The 15,143-nt window shown below is 38.2% G+C and overlaps 1 protein-coding gene across 1 annotated transcript in view; it reads left to right on the top strand.

The window, feature by feature from the left end:
- CPB1 (carboxypeptidase B1 (tissue)) overlaps nucleotides 1-14,373 on the top strand; it is a 35,298-nt gene extending 20,925 nt beyond the window's left edge. Inside the window, exons 9-11 of the mRNA XM_006874392.1 lie at nucleotides 462-664; nucleotides 11,261-11,345; nucleotides 14,008-14,373. Of these exons, the coding sequence (XP_006874454.1) occupies nucleotides 462-664; nucleotides 11,261-11,345; nucleotides 14,008-14,195 (476 nt within the window). The 3' untranslated portion in view covers nucleotides 14,196-14,373. The remainder of the gene's footprint in view (nucleotides 1-461; nucleotides 665-11,260; nucleotides 11,346-14,007) is intronic.
- Nucleotides 14,374-15,143: the final 770 nt, after the last annotated feature.

The following is a 15,143-nucleotide window of genomic DNA, read 5'->3' on the forward strand; positions in this document are numbered from 1 at the left end:
AATAAATATAGATAGGAGTGAACAAATTACACATGATCCCAATATTCATGGAATGTACACTCTAGAGAAGGCAGTTGTTAAACAAAAAATTATTTAATTCTAATTAAAATAGTGATGAAATTAGAACTCTGTGATGTAACACCGAAAAATAATTACAATATAGCACTTTTTCATACGTATTAGGTTGCCCCATTTACTCATTTTTTATACTATACTGATATCATTGTGTTACACTGGTTATTTCTCATGCAACTTTTTACCATGTTAGCTTAAAACCATGGCACCCTAGTCTTATGAATAAATATAAACATACATTATTTTATAATGCATATGTACTTGAGGATAGTTATGAGGATTCTTGTGGAAACACAACTTTTTTAACTCCCTAATTTGAAAGTTTGAAATATTGTCTGGGAAAACTTCAGTTAGGTGACCTTTAATAATAATAAATGTTTTTCCAGAAATTGGAGCATCTCGAAGCCCTTGTGATGAAACTTACTGTGGACCTGCTGCAGAGTCTGAAAAAGAGACCAAGGCTCTGGCTGATTTCATCCGCAAAAACCTCTCTTCCATCAAGGGCTATTTGACAATTCACTCATACTCCCAGATGATGCTTTACCCTTACTCCTATGATTACAAACTCGCCGAGAACAACGCTGAGTTGGTAAGTAGTCATGATAGCATCTATGGTATTTCACCACTGAGATTTTCTTTTTATTCAAATCCTGAAAGAAAATTATAAGAAGAGTTCCTGCAAGTTCCATTATTAATTTTTGGTAGTAGAAGTGCAAAACATATTATAGATTTACAAGGAATCTTTAGTTAGCTATATTTGTAAGACTTTGATGCAGGAAACAGCCCATCACATGTGGTTTGTTAGTTAATCTTCAAATTGACAATAGTTCCTCTTCTTCCAACTCCACCACAAAGCTGAATCACATGATGATTTCTCTGGGGTTGGGAAAATCTACTAAGCACCTTGACCTCATGCATGCTCTTTGTTGTATAGTCAATTTCCTTCAGTTGGATTTGACAGAGTCAGAGCATTGGGAATTTTGTCATTTTGGGTCATTATTGAATTTAGCAATGAGATCCTAAAACTTTTATCTCCATAATCAGTGATGAACAATTGATATGAATGAGACTTTACTTGAAATAGGGAATGACTCAAAGGTACGTAAGCATCCCTAACTCAAAGAACTAAACATCTCCTTGAAGAACCAAGAAATAATCACATGAAAAAAAAAATAAATAATGTGGGTTTTATAATAAGTCACATAAACAGGTTTATACATCAAAGCATGAATTTTTTCATTAATTAGGACATTTGAGTTCTTCACAAATTTTTTTAATTTATGAAACATCTGGCTGCCAGAAGTTGAGATCAATAATATACAAAAGCAAGCATAAAATGTATAGTATTTGAGTTAGGTCTAAGAACACAGGTCCCCCACTTTGAGGACGGCATACGTACTTGACTGAATAAAGTTCATGCACTTGAAAAGCTAGTCACTTTAAAGAAACAGAAGTTGTTTTGACTTTCAGAGTCAAATAAATGTGTAATGCTATACATATTTTGTAAAAAGAAAAATGAAAAAATAACCCATCTCTTAGAAAATTGATAGCTAATAATTGACCTCATCTTATTCTTTACAAATTTAAAATTAAATAAAGCTTCCCAACTTCCCTATCTGTAGCCAAACGACAAAGGAAAATATCATTGTTGTAACCGTTAAATATTTTAACTTTCAAATAATGCTCTGTGGTGCTCACAATCCTGTTACCCAGAAATTGGTGTGGTCTATCCTAGGTTTCTGGCTACCAGAGAAGAGAAGGGTGGTAGTATGTTATCTACTTAATTCATATAAATGTTTAAATTTAACCACACAGAAGAGAAAAAAAAATCATAACAATTTATTAACTAATAAGAATATAAGTAAAATATCAAAATGAAAAAGTGTAAAACACATTAACTATAACAAAACCAATATATCTACTTTTTGTAATACCAACCAATCTTAAACATAAATACTACAAGAAAAATACCAACAGAAAAATGTGAAGAACTCTTCAGCTCTGAGCTGCTTCACAAAGATTTCAATACCTTTTCTTATTTGGGAATTTAATTTAAGCCTTTTTAACAATGGCATAGTATCATTTTCCCGTGGGCATCTTTCTATGAAATTCCTGAGAGGAGCTAACTGTTTTACTCAGACAAACATGACTAGGAATCAACTTGATAGCAACTGGCTTGGTTTTAGTTTAGCATTCTATCTTGGACTGCTTAAAAAGTCTCCAAATTATCCTTTAAACAAAATCAAACTAAATTTGGCCTTGGAATCTAGTGAATAATTTTTAATTCTTCTGGTACAAATTTTATACAAGAAAAGACCCAAGACTCAGGGTCAATTCTTGGATAAATGTGCCCCGGTGGTGTGAAAACTGACAGACAGAACGTGAGGCACTGACACTCTTGTTGAAGAATATTTCTTCATTAAAAGACAAGGAAAATGAGCTACAGTAGTTCCCCCTTATCTGTGGTTTTGTTTTCCGTGGTTTCAGTTAGTCATGGTCAACCATGGTTGCATATTTCAGTTGTGCACTGTTATGAGTAGTGTGATGAAATTTCACCTTCCTGGAGCTGGTTGTTGTTGTTGTTAAGTGCCGTCGAGTCGGTTCTGACCCATAGCATCCCTGTGTAAGGTTTCCAAGGAGCAGCTGGTGAGCTTGAACCACCAACCTTGTGATTCAAAGGACTTTGCAGTCAGTGCATTAGCCCACAGCGCCACAGCAGGGAATCTGGAAAACACAGCTGTATGAGCAGTTGTGCCATGCCCTGTGTGTATTTAGCGGGTTAACACTGTCTGTCTGGGGGGCACCCTGGGCACTTGTCACATAGGTATAGGAAAAAATTTTTATATGTTATATATCTTAATGATAAACAATTTTTTAGTGTAAGTTTGTCCCAAATATTTCATGGGACAGATGTAAACTAAAAATTATTCATTGTTTAATTTGAACTTTGAATTTAACTGGACCTGCCATGTTTGTTGTTGTTGTTGTTGTTAAGTTCAGATAGTTTATTTGAGAGGTGAAAGGAGAATGAGCAAGTGAAACAAGGAAGGGGAGGCAGCTCTAGGAGAGCATGCTATCAAACCAGCTTATGGTTCCAGGGAGCAATGGAAGAAGCATCATCCCATAGGGGAAGCTCCAGAAATCAGTGTATACATTAATGTACCTGAGTGTTAGCCCACTCAGGTACATTAATGTATATATATACCATAGCTCCATTAACCCAAGGGTTAATGGAGCTATGGTATATATGCCAACACTTTTCAGCTATTACTTGAAGGTTGTTCCTAGGAGCTTTATAAGTTCCAGGAATTTCCAAGTTGCTAAGTGTGTTCCAGAAGCAGGACACCATCAACTTAGAAATGCTGGAATTGGAAGTTGGACCAAGTGCATATAAATCCTAAGGGGGACATAAAATGAGAGGGACATTGACATCATCTACTATAATAATGAGCCCAAGCTACAAGATGGAACATTAAGAACAAATGAATATTAAAAATAAAAGTAAAAGCAAAAAGGATACTTGATCTCTTGTGTTAGTTAGGTTAGACTTGATTATGCTTCAGTTTAAAAAGTAGTAAAATATTAGTGGTTTATGTCACAAAAGTTTATTTTTCACTTAATGGTTTTCAGGGGACCTCTATGCATTGTATTTATTCAAATACTTAAGATTATGAATAGCTACCATCTCAGACATTGCATCATGCCGAACCAAAAAGAAAGTAGGGTCTTGTACTGATGATGAAACATTCTGACTTGTTCCAACCCTACTTACAAATGAACTAGTTACATGGCCCCAACCAAACATAAGGGGTGAACATGCCATCTACCCCATACCTAGAAAAAGAGAGGAGCAGAATAGAAGTAACTAGAGACTGTCACATGTCAAGACTAATATGAATTTCATATGAACAAAAGCTTAAATGGAAAATCAAATAAAAACCAAACCCATTGCCACTGAGTCAATTTTGACTCACAGTGCCTCTATGTGGGGTTTCCAAAACCATAAATCTTAACAGAAGCAGACAGCCTCATCATTCTCCCGAGGAAAGCCTGGTGGGTTTGAACCTCTGACCTTGGAGTTAGCAGCCCAACTAAACCACAGGGCCCATAATATAGAAGACATATGAGTGAGTATTATATAATTTTTTTTTCTTAAATGATTTATTGTGAATTATGTGACAGTTTACATGGGAGAACATTAGTTTTACATTCATTCTATCGTATATCGTCTCATTGCCATGGTTACAATCCCCTCCATGCAATCCTTCCCCCGTGCCCCCCAGGTCTTCAGCACACAGTCGCTCTCCCTCTCTGGATCTAAAGTCTCCAGCTGCTCCATAGCTCCACATCATCATCTCTGGCTCCATTTCAGGCATCACTGCTTCTCTGGGTAGGGTCCTGCTCTCTGCTCTTCTCCCTTGATGGTCCTAGGGCATGCCACGTTTTTATTCCCTATATCTGGCTATTGCTGCCCTACTGGTAAAGAGAGATTTTAACCAAATTGACAGGTGTTTAGGAGATGGCTCCACTAGCAAACAGGAGAGCAAAACAAGCCATCCAGTGCACCTTTAAAACCAGTGGTGTTCCTTTTAATTTTTTTCCCTGGGGGGGAAAAATAACTCTAGTTTTCTATAATTTTGTCTTTTAGCTGACTTTCCTCTAAACCACCACCCACCCCCATTCCCTTCCCAGAGACCATGTGGCAATGTTTGAAGACATTTTTGATTGTCAGCTGTGGGGAAAAGGTTCCTACTGTTATCTCATGGGTAGAGGCCAGGGATGCTGTGAAACATCTTACAATGTACAGAACAGCTCCAAAAACAAAGAATTATCCAACCCAAAATGTCGATAATATTGAGGTTGAGAAACCCTGCTTTAAACAAAGATAAGAGCAGAGTCACATTCCTGGCTAAAGGCCCTTGGCTTCACAGGATCCGATACACCCCTCACAAATAGTTTACAATGCTCTGTAAATCTGAAATACAAGAGAGCCTGTATGTTCCCCTTACACAGTATTTACTTTTTCATACTTCTTTAAAAGAAGCATCACTTGCACACTCACACACAACAAATCTCTGGATTTTGCAAATCCAGCTGACTCATGTTTCTCATTTTTCTTGAATTTTAAAGAGCTTAAAAGTATCTATGCAGATCAGCCAAAGACAAAATTTGGTTTAAATCAGTGAACACATTCCCATCGACCCTGTGGGCTCTACAGAGATTTCTCTCTGAAGCAATCTTTTCCTCTTCTAATACCAGGATCTTGCAATCAACGTTTGAGCCTGTTTACCCTCCTCTTCTTTTTCAGAAACAAATTTATTTTTTATCAAGTCAAATTTCTTTTTTGTGCCTGTTCGTAGGCCGGAAGGACTTTTCCTTTTGCAGGAAAAAAGTTGTTTGTTTGTTTTTTCACTTTTTATTGTGAACTGTTTCGTTTCAATAACTGCCTCCCTGCCCTTCACTATTTCCACCCCACCCACCTTCCCATCTCTTCTCAACTTTATCCTTAGGTATATGTTGCCCTTTTGATTGACCATTCCATGATGAGCAGTAGCATAGTGGTTACAAATCCGGCTGCTAGCCTCAAGGTCGGAAGTTCGAAACTACCCGCTTTTCCGCAGGAGAAAGATGAGGCTTTCTGCTCCCCTAAAGATTTACAGGCTCGGAAACCCTGTGCGGGGGTCACCATGAGTCGGAACCGACTCCACGGTACTTAACAACAACAACAATATACCTTACTAGTGTTGTTATTCTTCCTATATAACTATCTACTGCTTGGTTAAAACCTGGGCCACTGGGGTGAGTTCCTTTCCAGACATGAAGGGTGGTCAAGAGCCATAGTTTCGGGTTGATTCCTCCAGTCTCATTCTGATCAGTAAAGCCAATCTTTTTTTTTTTTTTTAATAATTATGAATTTTGTTACACATTTTCTCCCACTCTGCCTGAGACTTTCTAATGTGATTCCCTTGTTTGAAAATTTTAAAGAGTTAAATTTCTCATTGGTGCTTTGGTGTAAGTTGCTCATTATCACAGGACAGAAGAAAGGAAACTACAGTTAAAGATTATTTTGATACTTCCTTTACCACATGAATTCACCGTAGGAGTAGTTAACCCTAGGACTTCAAGTTAGAAGCTAAATTCTGAAAATATCCTTTGTTTTATTCCTCATGGTTGCTTTAGAGTTTTCTTTTCAGCATTTTCTTTCATCATAATAATGGGCTGCTGAAAGGAGTTCTTGAGTTGCATAAATGGTTAAGCACTTGACTAACTAAAAAGGTGGTTTGAACCCACCCAGAGATACCTCAAAAGAAAGGTCTGGTGACCTGCTTCCAAAACATCACATTAAAAAGTCTATGGAATGCAGTTCACCTCTGCACAGATGGGTCCCCATGAGTTGAAATGTACTCAGTAGCAACTGGTTTGAGTTTGGGGAGGAGTGTTTTTGGAGATTAGGAGAAGGGATAGCTCCTATTATGGTATTGTCTATGGACATGGAGGTTAGAATGAGGAGTAAATGCACAGTCATGAGGCAGGGGCATATTTATCCTGGTGTGGCGCTGTAGGATAAGCACTGGACCACAAGGTAGGCTTAAACCACAAGGTCACTAGTTCAAACCTACTAGTCACTCCTCAGAAACCCTATACAAGGTTACCACGTGTCAGAGCTGACTCAATGACACTTAAACAACATAATCAGGGAACTCAGAGCAGTAGAAAATAATATCCTCTCCTTATTCATCTCACAATGCCTGGGAGTACAGAGCGGGAGGGGAAGACTTTACAGCTAGTTTGTTCTTTGTCTCCTGGGCTTTGAACTACAGGTGACATTTTAGACTCACTCTGCCTTTTGCACTATGACCACAGCCTCTTTTTAAGGAAACAAGGGACAAAAGAAAACATGCATAAGACATGGTAGGAAATCCATATCTAAGGATTAATAAAGGTTGGCCATGTTTGGCCTTGACTAAAAGCAGAGTTTTCTCTGAGGCTGATTTATATTTAGCTTCCTTCTGTTCTTTACAATTGGTACAGCCAGCTCCAGCAACACTTCTTTTGAAGTATTAGAAGGCCACAAGAAGAAGTGAAAAAGAGCACAGGATTTAAAGTAAGAAGAACCTAGCTCAAGTTGGCCACTTATGGGCCTGTGTGCCCTTGGGCAAGGTCTTTTATCCTTTCAGAGATTCAGTCCTTTTATCTGTAAAATGGGGATAAAAATATCTAGCTCTTATTAAGAGGTCTTTGTAAAGTCTAAGGTTTTATGTAAATGTTAGTACTTATTTTGGATTCATTGAACAAGAATGTAAGAAGATCCTCAAATGGCAGATAATATGGAGAAGAGTCCTGGTATAGAGCTATAGGATAAGCACTGGACTGGCAACCACAAGGGCGGCAGTTCAAACCCACAAGCTGCTCCTTGGAAACCCTATACAGAGTCACTATGAGTTTAACTACAACAACAATAGAAAAGAAAGTGTCATTAATTAGTGTTTCAAGATGTGGATCATGCTCTCTGCTTTGATGCTGATTCTGTAGATCTTTCATTAGCTCTCTTAGCCCATTACTGCAGAAATAACAAGTGGGAAAGGAAATACCATGCTAGCATTTTAGCATATGTAGGAATCACCATTCTCTCTAACATTCCTGGCAGGGGTCAGTCACCCAGTTAGACTGGAACATTCCCACTGAGCGAGCGTGCTTCCTCACATGGCATTCCATTCAGCTAGAAAAGTCTGTGTTGATGAAATGTGGACAGATAATGTTGGGAAGATAAATGAGTAACATTTGTGAAATTATTTGAACTCTTCAAAAGAAAAGGCCCACACTGATTCCAGGGATTTTTTCTTAAGATTATTGGAAGTGAAAGTATGATATTTTTGTTGATTCATATCTGTTCTGACATTTTTGTCTGTTGGGCTTGGTGAGGGCTGAATGAAAGGGTCTACTGATAATCACTTTAAAAAAAAAAAAAGAATGAAAATTAAAAAAATGCAGAGCACAGGTCAATATCCAAATGTGGCACACAGTGTACCAACACCATCCCAACAATCATTTATCCAGCTATGTGTTAGTTGCTATGCAGTCCTCCAAAAAATACAAAATAAATGGTCAATGTACACAAGTTGCTGTAATAAAATAACAGCCTTTATATGCTGACATCAATCTTAGATATCAATCTTCAACATCAAAGGCAGAGCAACTGTTTCCAAAATATCCCTATGAAGACTTAGAAAGCACTTGGTTATCACTTCACAAGCCCAGAACATGGCATGAGGAGAGACAAACTGATCATTTTTTTGTGGCCCTATCAGAAGCTATGATTAAATTAAGTTGACATGTCAAAAGAGATAACAGATCACAAGTAGGTCATTTGGTATAGTCAGATAACTTGAATACTACATCAGTACCATTAAATATTTTGAGAGGCTTGAAGGTCAACCAACACACGAGTTAAAGAGATAATGACATTAAATTACATCTGTTCTCATTTTCATAGCTTTTCTGAAACTAATTCTTTAAAAAATCGTATTTCTACTAAAAATAATAATATAAGGTTTTGGCAAGCAGGGAGAAGAAAAGAAAAGTTTAAGGAAGGAACCTAGAAAAAGAACACAAGTTCTTTAAGATCAGAGTTTCTGCCTTACAGAAAATAACTAGCTAGAAATTGCCTCTGGTAAATGTCAAATTAAAGAAATTATATAATCATAGAAAACATCCTGCTTATCTACCTAAATAACTACTACCTCACAAGTATTTCACATCTCTAAAAGATGATTTTGAATGTATTCTAAACATTATGCAATGTCTATAAATTGCATTTCTGATTTCAATCAGTCATAGGACTAAAGAGTCAAGAGAAGACTAAAATCCAGTGTCTTGGTTAGAATAAGATTATAAACAGCAGCAACAATATATTTAGATCACAACAGAGATTCTATACAGTAAGAGAAAGCATGCATCAGTTTTAAAATATACTGAAACCTACTGCCATCTAGTTGATTGTGATTCATAGCAACCCTGCTGGACACGGCAAAACTGCTCCTTAAGAGTTTCTGAGACTGTAAATCTCTCAGACAGCCTCATCTTTATTCCAAGAGTGGCTGGTGGGTTTGAACGACCAACTTTACTGTTAGCAGCACAACATGTAACCCACTGTGCCATCAGGGCTCCTCATGTGTCAAACAACCAGTTTGGAAACAGGGAAATGAAACTTTAAAATGTTCATTACCAACCCAACAGTCTGAGTAAAATAGGACGTTGTTGTTGTTGTTGTTGTTGTTAAGTGCCGTTGAGTCTGTACAGGGTTTCCAAGGGTGTAAATCTTTACAGGAGTAGAAAACCTGATCTTTCTTCCATGGAGCTGCTGGTAGTTTCGAACTGCTGACCTTAAGGTTCACAGCCGGTCCCCCCAAAATTGATTGCATCATTCCCTAGGACCTGAACAGAAGTCATTATTTTAATTTCATAATTCTTTTTCAGATTTCTAAAACACACTGGTACATGAAGCATTAATGCTTTGGGTATTGGAATCCTTAAAATCTTATAACTACACCCTCATGGACAATTTAACATAAGCCTCTACTAAACTGGTTTTAAAATTAAGATAAGAACTAAGGGAATTTTTACTCTGTAAAAGTAGGATTATACTGACTTCATCACCAACCTCACAGTTTTCCAAGAAATTTTACGAGAAATAATTGTAATACCAAAGTTGTACACAAAATAATGCCAAAGTATGAAACATAGCTAGTTTCATAACCAAAATGAATTACAGCTAACTCTCCTGCTGTAAACAATCAGTTTTCAAATCTGTTCCCCCAGACAGCCTGGGCACGCCTGGCTTTCCAAGTGACTCACTTAAATAGTCTGCCTATCAGGAGGCATTAGAGGGGGTTTCAAAGGCTTTCTACTTGAGGAGTTACGGAAGAGACCTGGAGGACAGTGGGTCTTAGGAGAGGGTGATGTTACTTCAAATAAAAAGGAATACTTACTACATATTTTTTAATATTCTGGAATGCAAATGTTCTGCCTTTTGGAATAGAATGAATGTCCTCTAATGTTTTAATCCAAACATTTTTCAAATTGGAACTATCACTCATCCTTAGAAGATCTCATTCCTTAACATTTCTATGTTAGCACTGAATGTTGTATTTCTTATGCTTCTGCCCAAACTTAAATGTATGTATCATGACATACTCTTGGCTTTATAACCTGTCACATTTCCAAGGGTTTTTATTTTTGTTTTGGTTGGAATGGTTTCTTTGGTTTCCTTTTTCTTCTCTTTTCAATTTGTTTGGAGTTTGTTTTTATTTTGTTAGTTCTCTTGCCTGTAATAGGTAAGCAACCTCTCTTGCACAACCATGAAGACATTCCTGATTCCTACTTTTCTCTTACAGGCTCCAGAGATAAGATATAATTGCCAAGCTAATCCTTGGATATATTCTAGTGCTTCATACACATTGACATTTTACTATGCCAACAAATATGATATCTGGAAATGTTCCACAATCACTATACTCATCACATTTCTTTAGCCTAGATTAATGCTTTAAAAAAAAGAATTCCAGGAGAAAAGAGGACCTGTGCTCTATGTAAACAACAAATACAAACACACACACACAAAATGAAGTAAAAATTGTCCTATGGCTAAATTAATTTTTAAAACTAAGGCCCAGATGTCATTGCAACAAAGATTTAAAATAATTTCAGGACCCGATTCTCAAACAATCAGGGAAGAAAAGTGCTAATCAGCCTCATCATTCCAGCAATTAATAAATGATCAACAAGTCGCAAGCCCTGGCCTACACACTGGGCAGTTACCAGGAAAATCACTGGCAACTGCAGAAGCAGATCCATAGTGTTGACACAACACAGCACATTCTGTGTGTAACAAAGGGAAACACAGAGTGCTTGGACAGAGCATTAAGGAAGACTCCATTTCACAAGAAATCACTTGGATCCTAAGAGTAAGTTAGTTGGGAGAATTGGAACTCCCTTGCTTACACTGAGTAAGCGGTCAGAGGGATCAAGTTTAACCCTTTGGAAGTGGATGAATACATATAAAATACTCACCTCCATTGTGATTTAAACATCGTCGGTGTCTTAAAAATAATGTACGGTATACATCTGTTGGACTGTCTGTTTGACAGTGTGTGTTTTTATTTACTTGTTCACTTACTTATTACAGAATGCCCTGGCTAAAGCTACCGTGAATGAACTTGCCACACTGCACAACACCAGATACACATATGGCCCAGGAGCTACAACAATCTGTGAGTATTGGCTTGAGAACTGTGCATAGAAACCACATGCCTAAAATGCCGACAAATGCTTGCCAGAGCTACTCCTTCCGATTATCTAAACTCTCCTTTTAAATGGTTTTCATTTGATTTTTGCCAGTCTATGAATTTATATAAAAGGTATAATCAGATTTCTTTTCTTTTCCAAAGGGGGAAAGTGTTCTTTTCAACATAGGGAAACATTTGCTCTTTGTAAGTCCTGGTGTGGTGCTATAGGATAACTACTAGACTGCTAAACGTAAATGTTTAGCCATTCCTCATAAACCCTATACTCACTATGAGTCAGAACCAACTGAACAGCACCTAATAACAACAACAACAAGCATTGAGCACCTACTATATGGCAAGTGCTCATGGGGTTCCGGAGGAACAGGGTAGAACTGTTCACAGGGTTTCTAAGGCTGTGAATTTTTATGGAAACAGACAGCCACATCTACCTCCTCTGGAGAAGCTGGTGGGTTTGAACTGCTGATCTTTCATTTAGAAGTTGAGAGCTTAGCCACTGTGCCACCAGGGTTACAAAAATTATAAAAAGGAGACTTTTTCTGAATAGGCATGCAACAGATGCCACCTCCAAGGGGTAGACTCAGTTCCTCTGACCACTCGCTTAGGGTTACAAGGAAACAAGAAGACACAGGTAACAAGAGTGAGAAAGGGGCTAGACCCCAGAACTTTGATGCTGCACAGTTTAGATTTCACTGGGAAGGCACCAGAGGCCCTGTTATCAGTTTTGACTTGTATTTTCTTTAACCTCACTTGATTTCTTTCTGTCTCAAATCTAAAAAGAATAGAAATACAGAGAGTCCCTGGGTTATGAAGTTCTGATTTATGTATAATCTGTAGTTACAAACCAACCCACAGTAAACCTGTTACACTAAAAGTATGAGGTACATACAGTGGTTCATAGCAAACAGGAACTACTTTGTAACATGCATCAAAACCTTATTGCTATTGTTATTGTATTTGGCAATCAGAGAGGAAATCACCATCCCTCACCCCCCAGTCAGAACTGCAGAGTTAAGGGTTGCTTAGCTCTGGTGACATAGTGGTTACGAATCAGGCTATGAACCTCAGGGACAGTAGTTTGAAACTACCAGCTGTTCCATGGGAGAAAGATGAGGCTTTCTGCTCCCATAACGATTTACAGCCTCGGAAACCCTGTACAGGGTTGCTATGAGTCGGAACTGACTCCACAGACCGTAACAACAACAACAACTTAGCCTGTTGTTGGCCAGTCAGTTCTGACTCATAGTGACCCTGTATAGGGTTCCTAAGGAGAATCTGATAGGTTTGACCTGCCGACCTTTTGGATAGCAGCCCAGTGCTTTTCCTACAGTGCAAACACCAGGACTCCTGACTTAGCCTAGGGATTGTCAAACTTACCTGGGAAGAATTAGGTATGTGTGTGACAGAAAGAGAATTAGGAGGTCTGTCTGTCAAAACCAGAGATTCCCAGGGTTCTCTTCCTGGAATGGCTTCTTTACAAGGAAAGGCTGTAACAGAACTCAGAAACCTTGTATTTTTAAATATCCCTGCACCAAGTGATTTTTGCCAGGCAGGTTTGAGACCTCTGACAAAGTTCAATCCCAGTCTTGCCTCCTAAGAATGAAAAGTGGGATCCTGCAAGTAAGGGTTATTGTTACTTTCTCGATTGTGACCAGGAAGATCCTGGAATGCAGCTAGCACAGGTACCTGTTAAGGGACCTGTCACACATAGGGAGAATCCGGAGCTGTTGGTGCTGCCTGAAATAATTCAGGCTCAGCTGCCTCCTCCTCCCCAGTGTTTTAGTGTGACACGGGATCTGACGCATTCATAACCGAGGGGGACTGCCTGCAGACTACAAACATTTCACTAACTGAGGCTAGATGCAAACTATATCTAACTGCCCCAATTTACCTATGATTTCAATTTACAGACAGATTTAGGAGCAGAACTCTTCATAATTCCCAGACTGCCTGAATGTACAGGAAAAAAATCTCAATGCTATCATCACAGACCCTCCAGGGCACTTAGAGAGGCTCCAATCTTGAAGATTTATATTTTTAAGCTTAAGTTTTCTATATTTTTGTCAGTTTTCAAAACTGCTCTGAGTCAGAAGGGCTGGGATGTCTTCTAAAAGGCATTCTAGCAGAAATCACATACCTACTTATATATTAAAAAATTTCTGGATATCATGTTCAGACTAGTATCCTAGTAGATACTGTTCCAAAAATTAAATTTTATATATAAATTATACACTATATAGTAGTTTACTGTGCACTGTAGGATACGCACTAGACTGCTAACTGCAAGGTCAGTGGTTCAAACCCACCACCTGCTCCTAGGAAACCCTATACAGAGTTGCTATGAATAGGAACTAACTCAATGGCACTTGACAACAACATAGCACATACACACATACTGAGAATTTTATATTATGCTACAAATTACATTCTGAGATATTCAACACATCTTTCCCACAAAATAGGCTTGGAGGTAAGCTTCCTTTTTTAAGACTGCCCCATATCCTTTATGATCTTGTTAACTAGAAAACTGGCCTACTACCCATATCATTTTGCAGATTGAAATCTTAGCAGTTATATTCTCCTTCTAGTTGCATACTTTTCTTCTTTTCTGCTTTTTTCCACATTTCAGACCCTGCTGCTGGAGGCTCTGATGACTGGGCTTATGACCAAGGAATCAAATATGCCTTCACCTTTGAACTCCGGGATAAAGGCAGATATGGCTTTGCCCTCCCAGAGTCCCAAATCCGGGCAACCTGTGAGGAGACGATGTTGGCTATCAAGCATGTTGCCAACTACATCCTGGAACATCTGTACTAGTCCAGGATGCAAGACGCCAAGAAGAACCTACTTCAAAATGCTCGCTCCTCATTCTTTTTCTATCCTGTTGTTTGCATGGATATTTTCCAGATCACAATCTTTCTTTTAAACTCCTGGATCTATTAAACTACTTAGATCTTTTAAAATTAAACATAGTAAAAATGATTCACTATAATTGAAAAACCTGATGTTGAGATTGTCTCATTTGGGAATGGGGGAGTAGTATGAATAAATGAAAGTGTGAGCACACACACAAGGTGATAATGTGGTCAGCCATAAAGGAGCTAAATGCAAGTCAATACCAGTTAAAGGCAGAAAGAAAGAAATTATAATCGGAGGCTTATGAGTGAGAGGAATCCTGGTGTGGTGCTGTAGGAGAAGCACTGGACTTCTATCCATAAGATCAGTGGTTCAAACCCTCTAGCTACTCTTTGGAAAACCCTCAACAGGGTCACTAATGAGTCGAACCAACTCTATGGCACTTGACAAGAAAGAAGAAATACAAGGTTAATTTTAAGTTTGTAAAATGTGGTTTATGTATAAGACCCCATTTTGGTGTAGCTTCAACTCAGCTCACTCAAGTCATCTTAAGAGGTGTCTCCTGCATACCAAGCACTTTGCTAAGCAACTGAAGACAGCTATGATAACAGTCTTGCCCTTGATATGGGTGTATAAGCTATTGGGGAAGACAGATATTAAATAGTTAACAAACTAATTAGGAATCATTGTTGCTGTTGTCATCAAGTCGGTTCTGATTCTTAGTGACTGTATATAGGGTTTCCAAGGAGCAGCTGGTGGGTTTGAACTGCCGACCTTGTGGTACACAGTCCAGTGCTGATCCTATAGCACCACATCAGCAATTCAATTAATAATATGGTAATTAATAATTTACATTAAGCCAATACGTGCTTAATAAGACTGTGTATCTAATATGGGGGGTAAGAGGAG

Source organism: Chrysochloris asiatica, unplaced genomic scaffold (genome assembly GCF_000296735.1).
Source record: "Chrysochloris asiatica unplaced genomic scaffold, ChrAsi1.0 scaffold00274, whole genome shotgun sequence".
NCBI lineage: Eukaryota > Metazoa > Chordata > Mammalia > Afrosoricida > Chrysochloridae > Chrysochloris > Chrysochloris asiatica.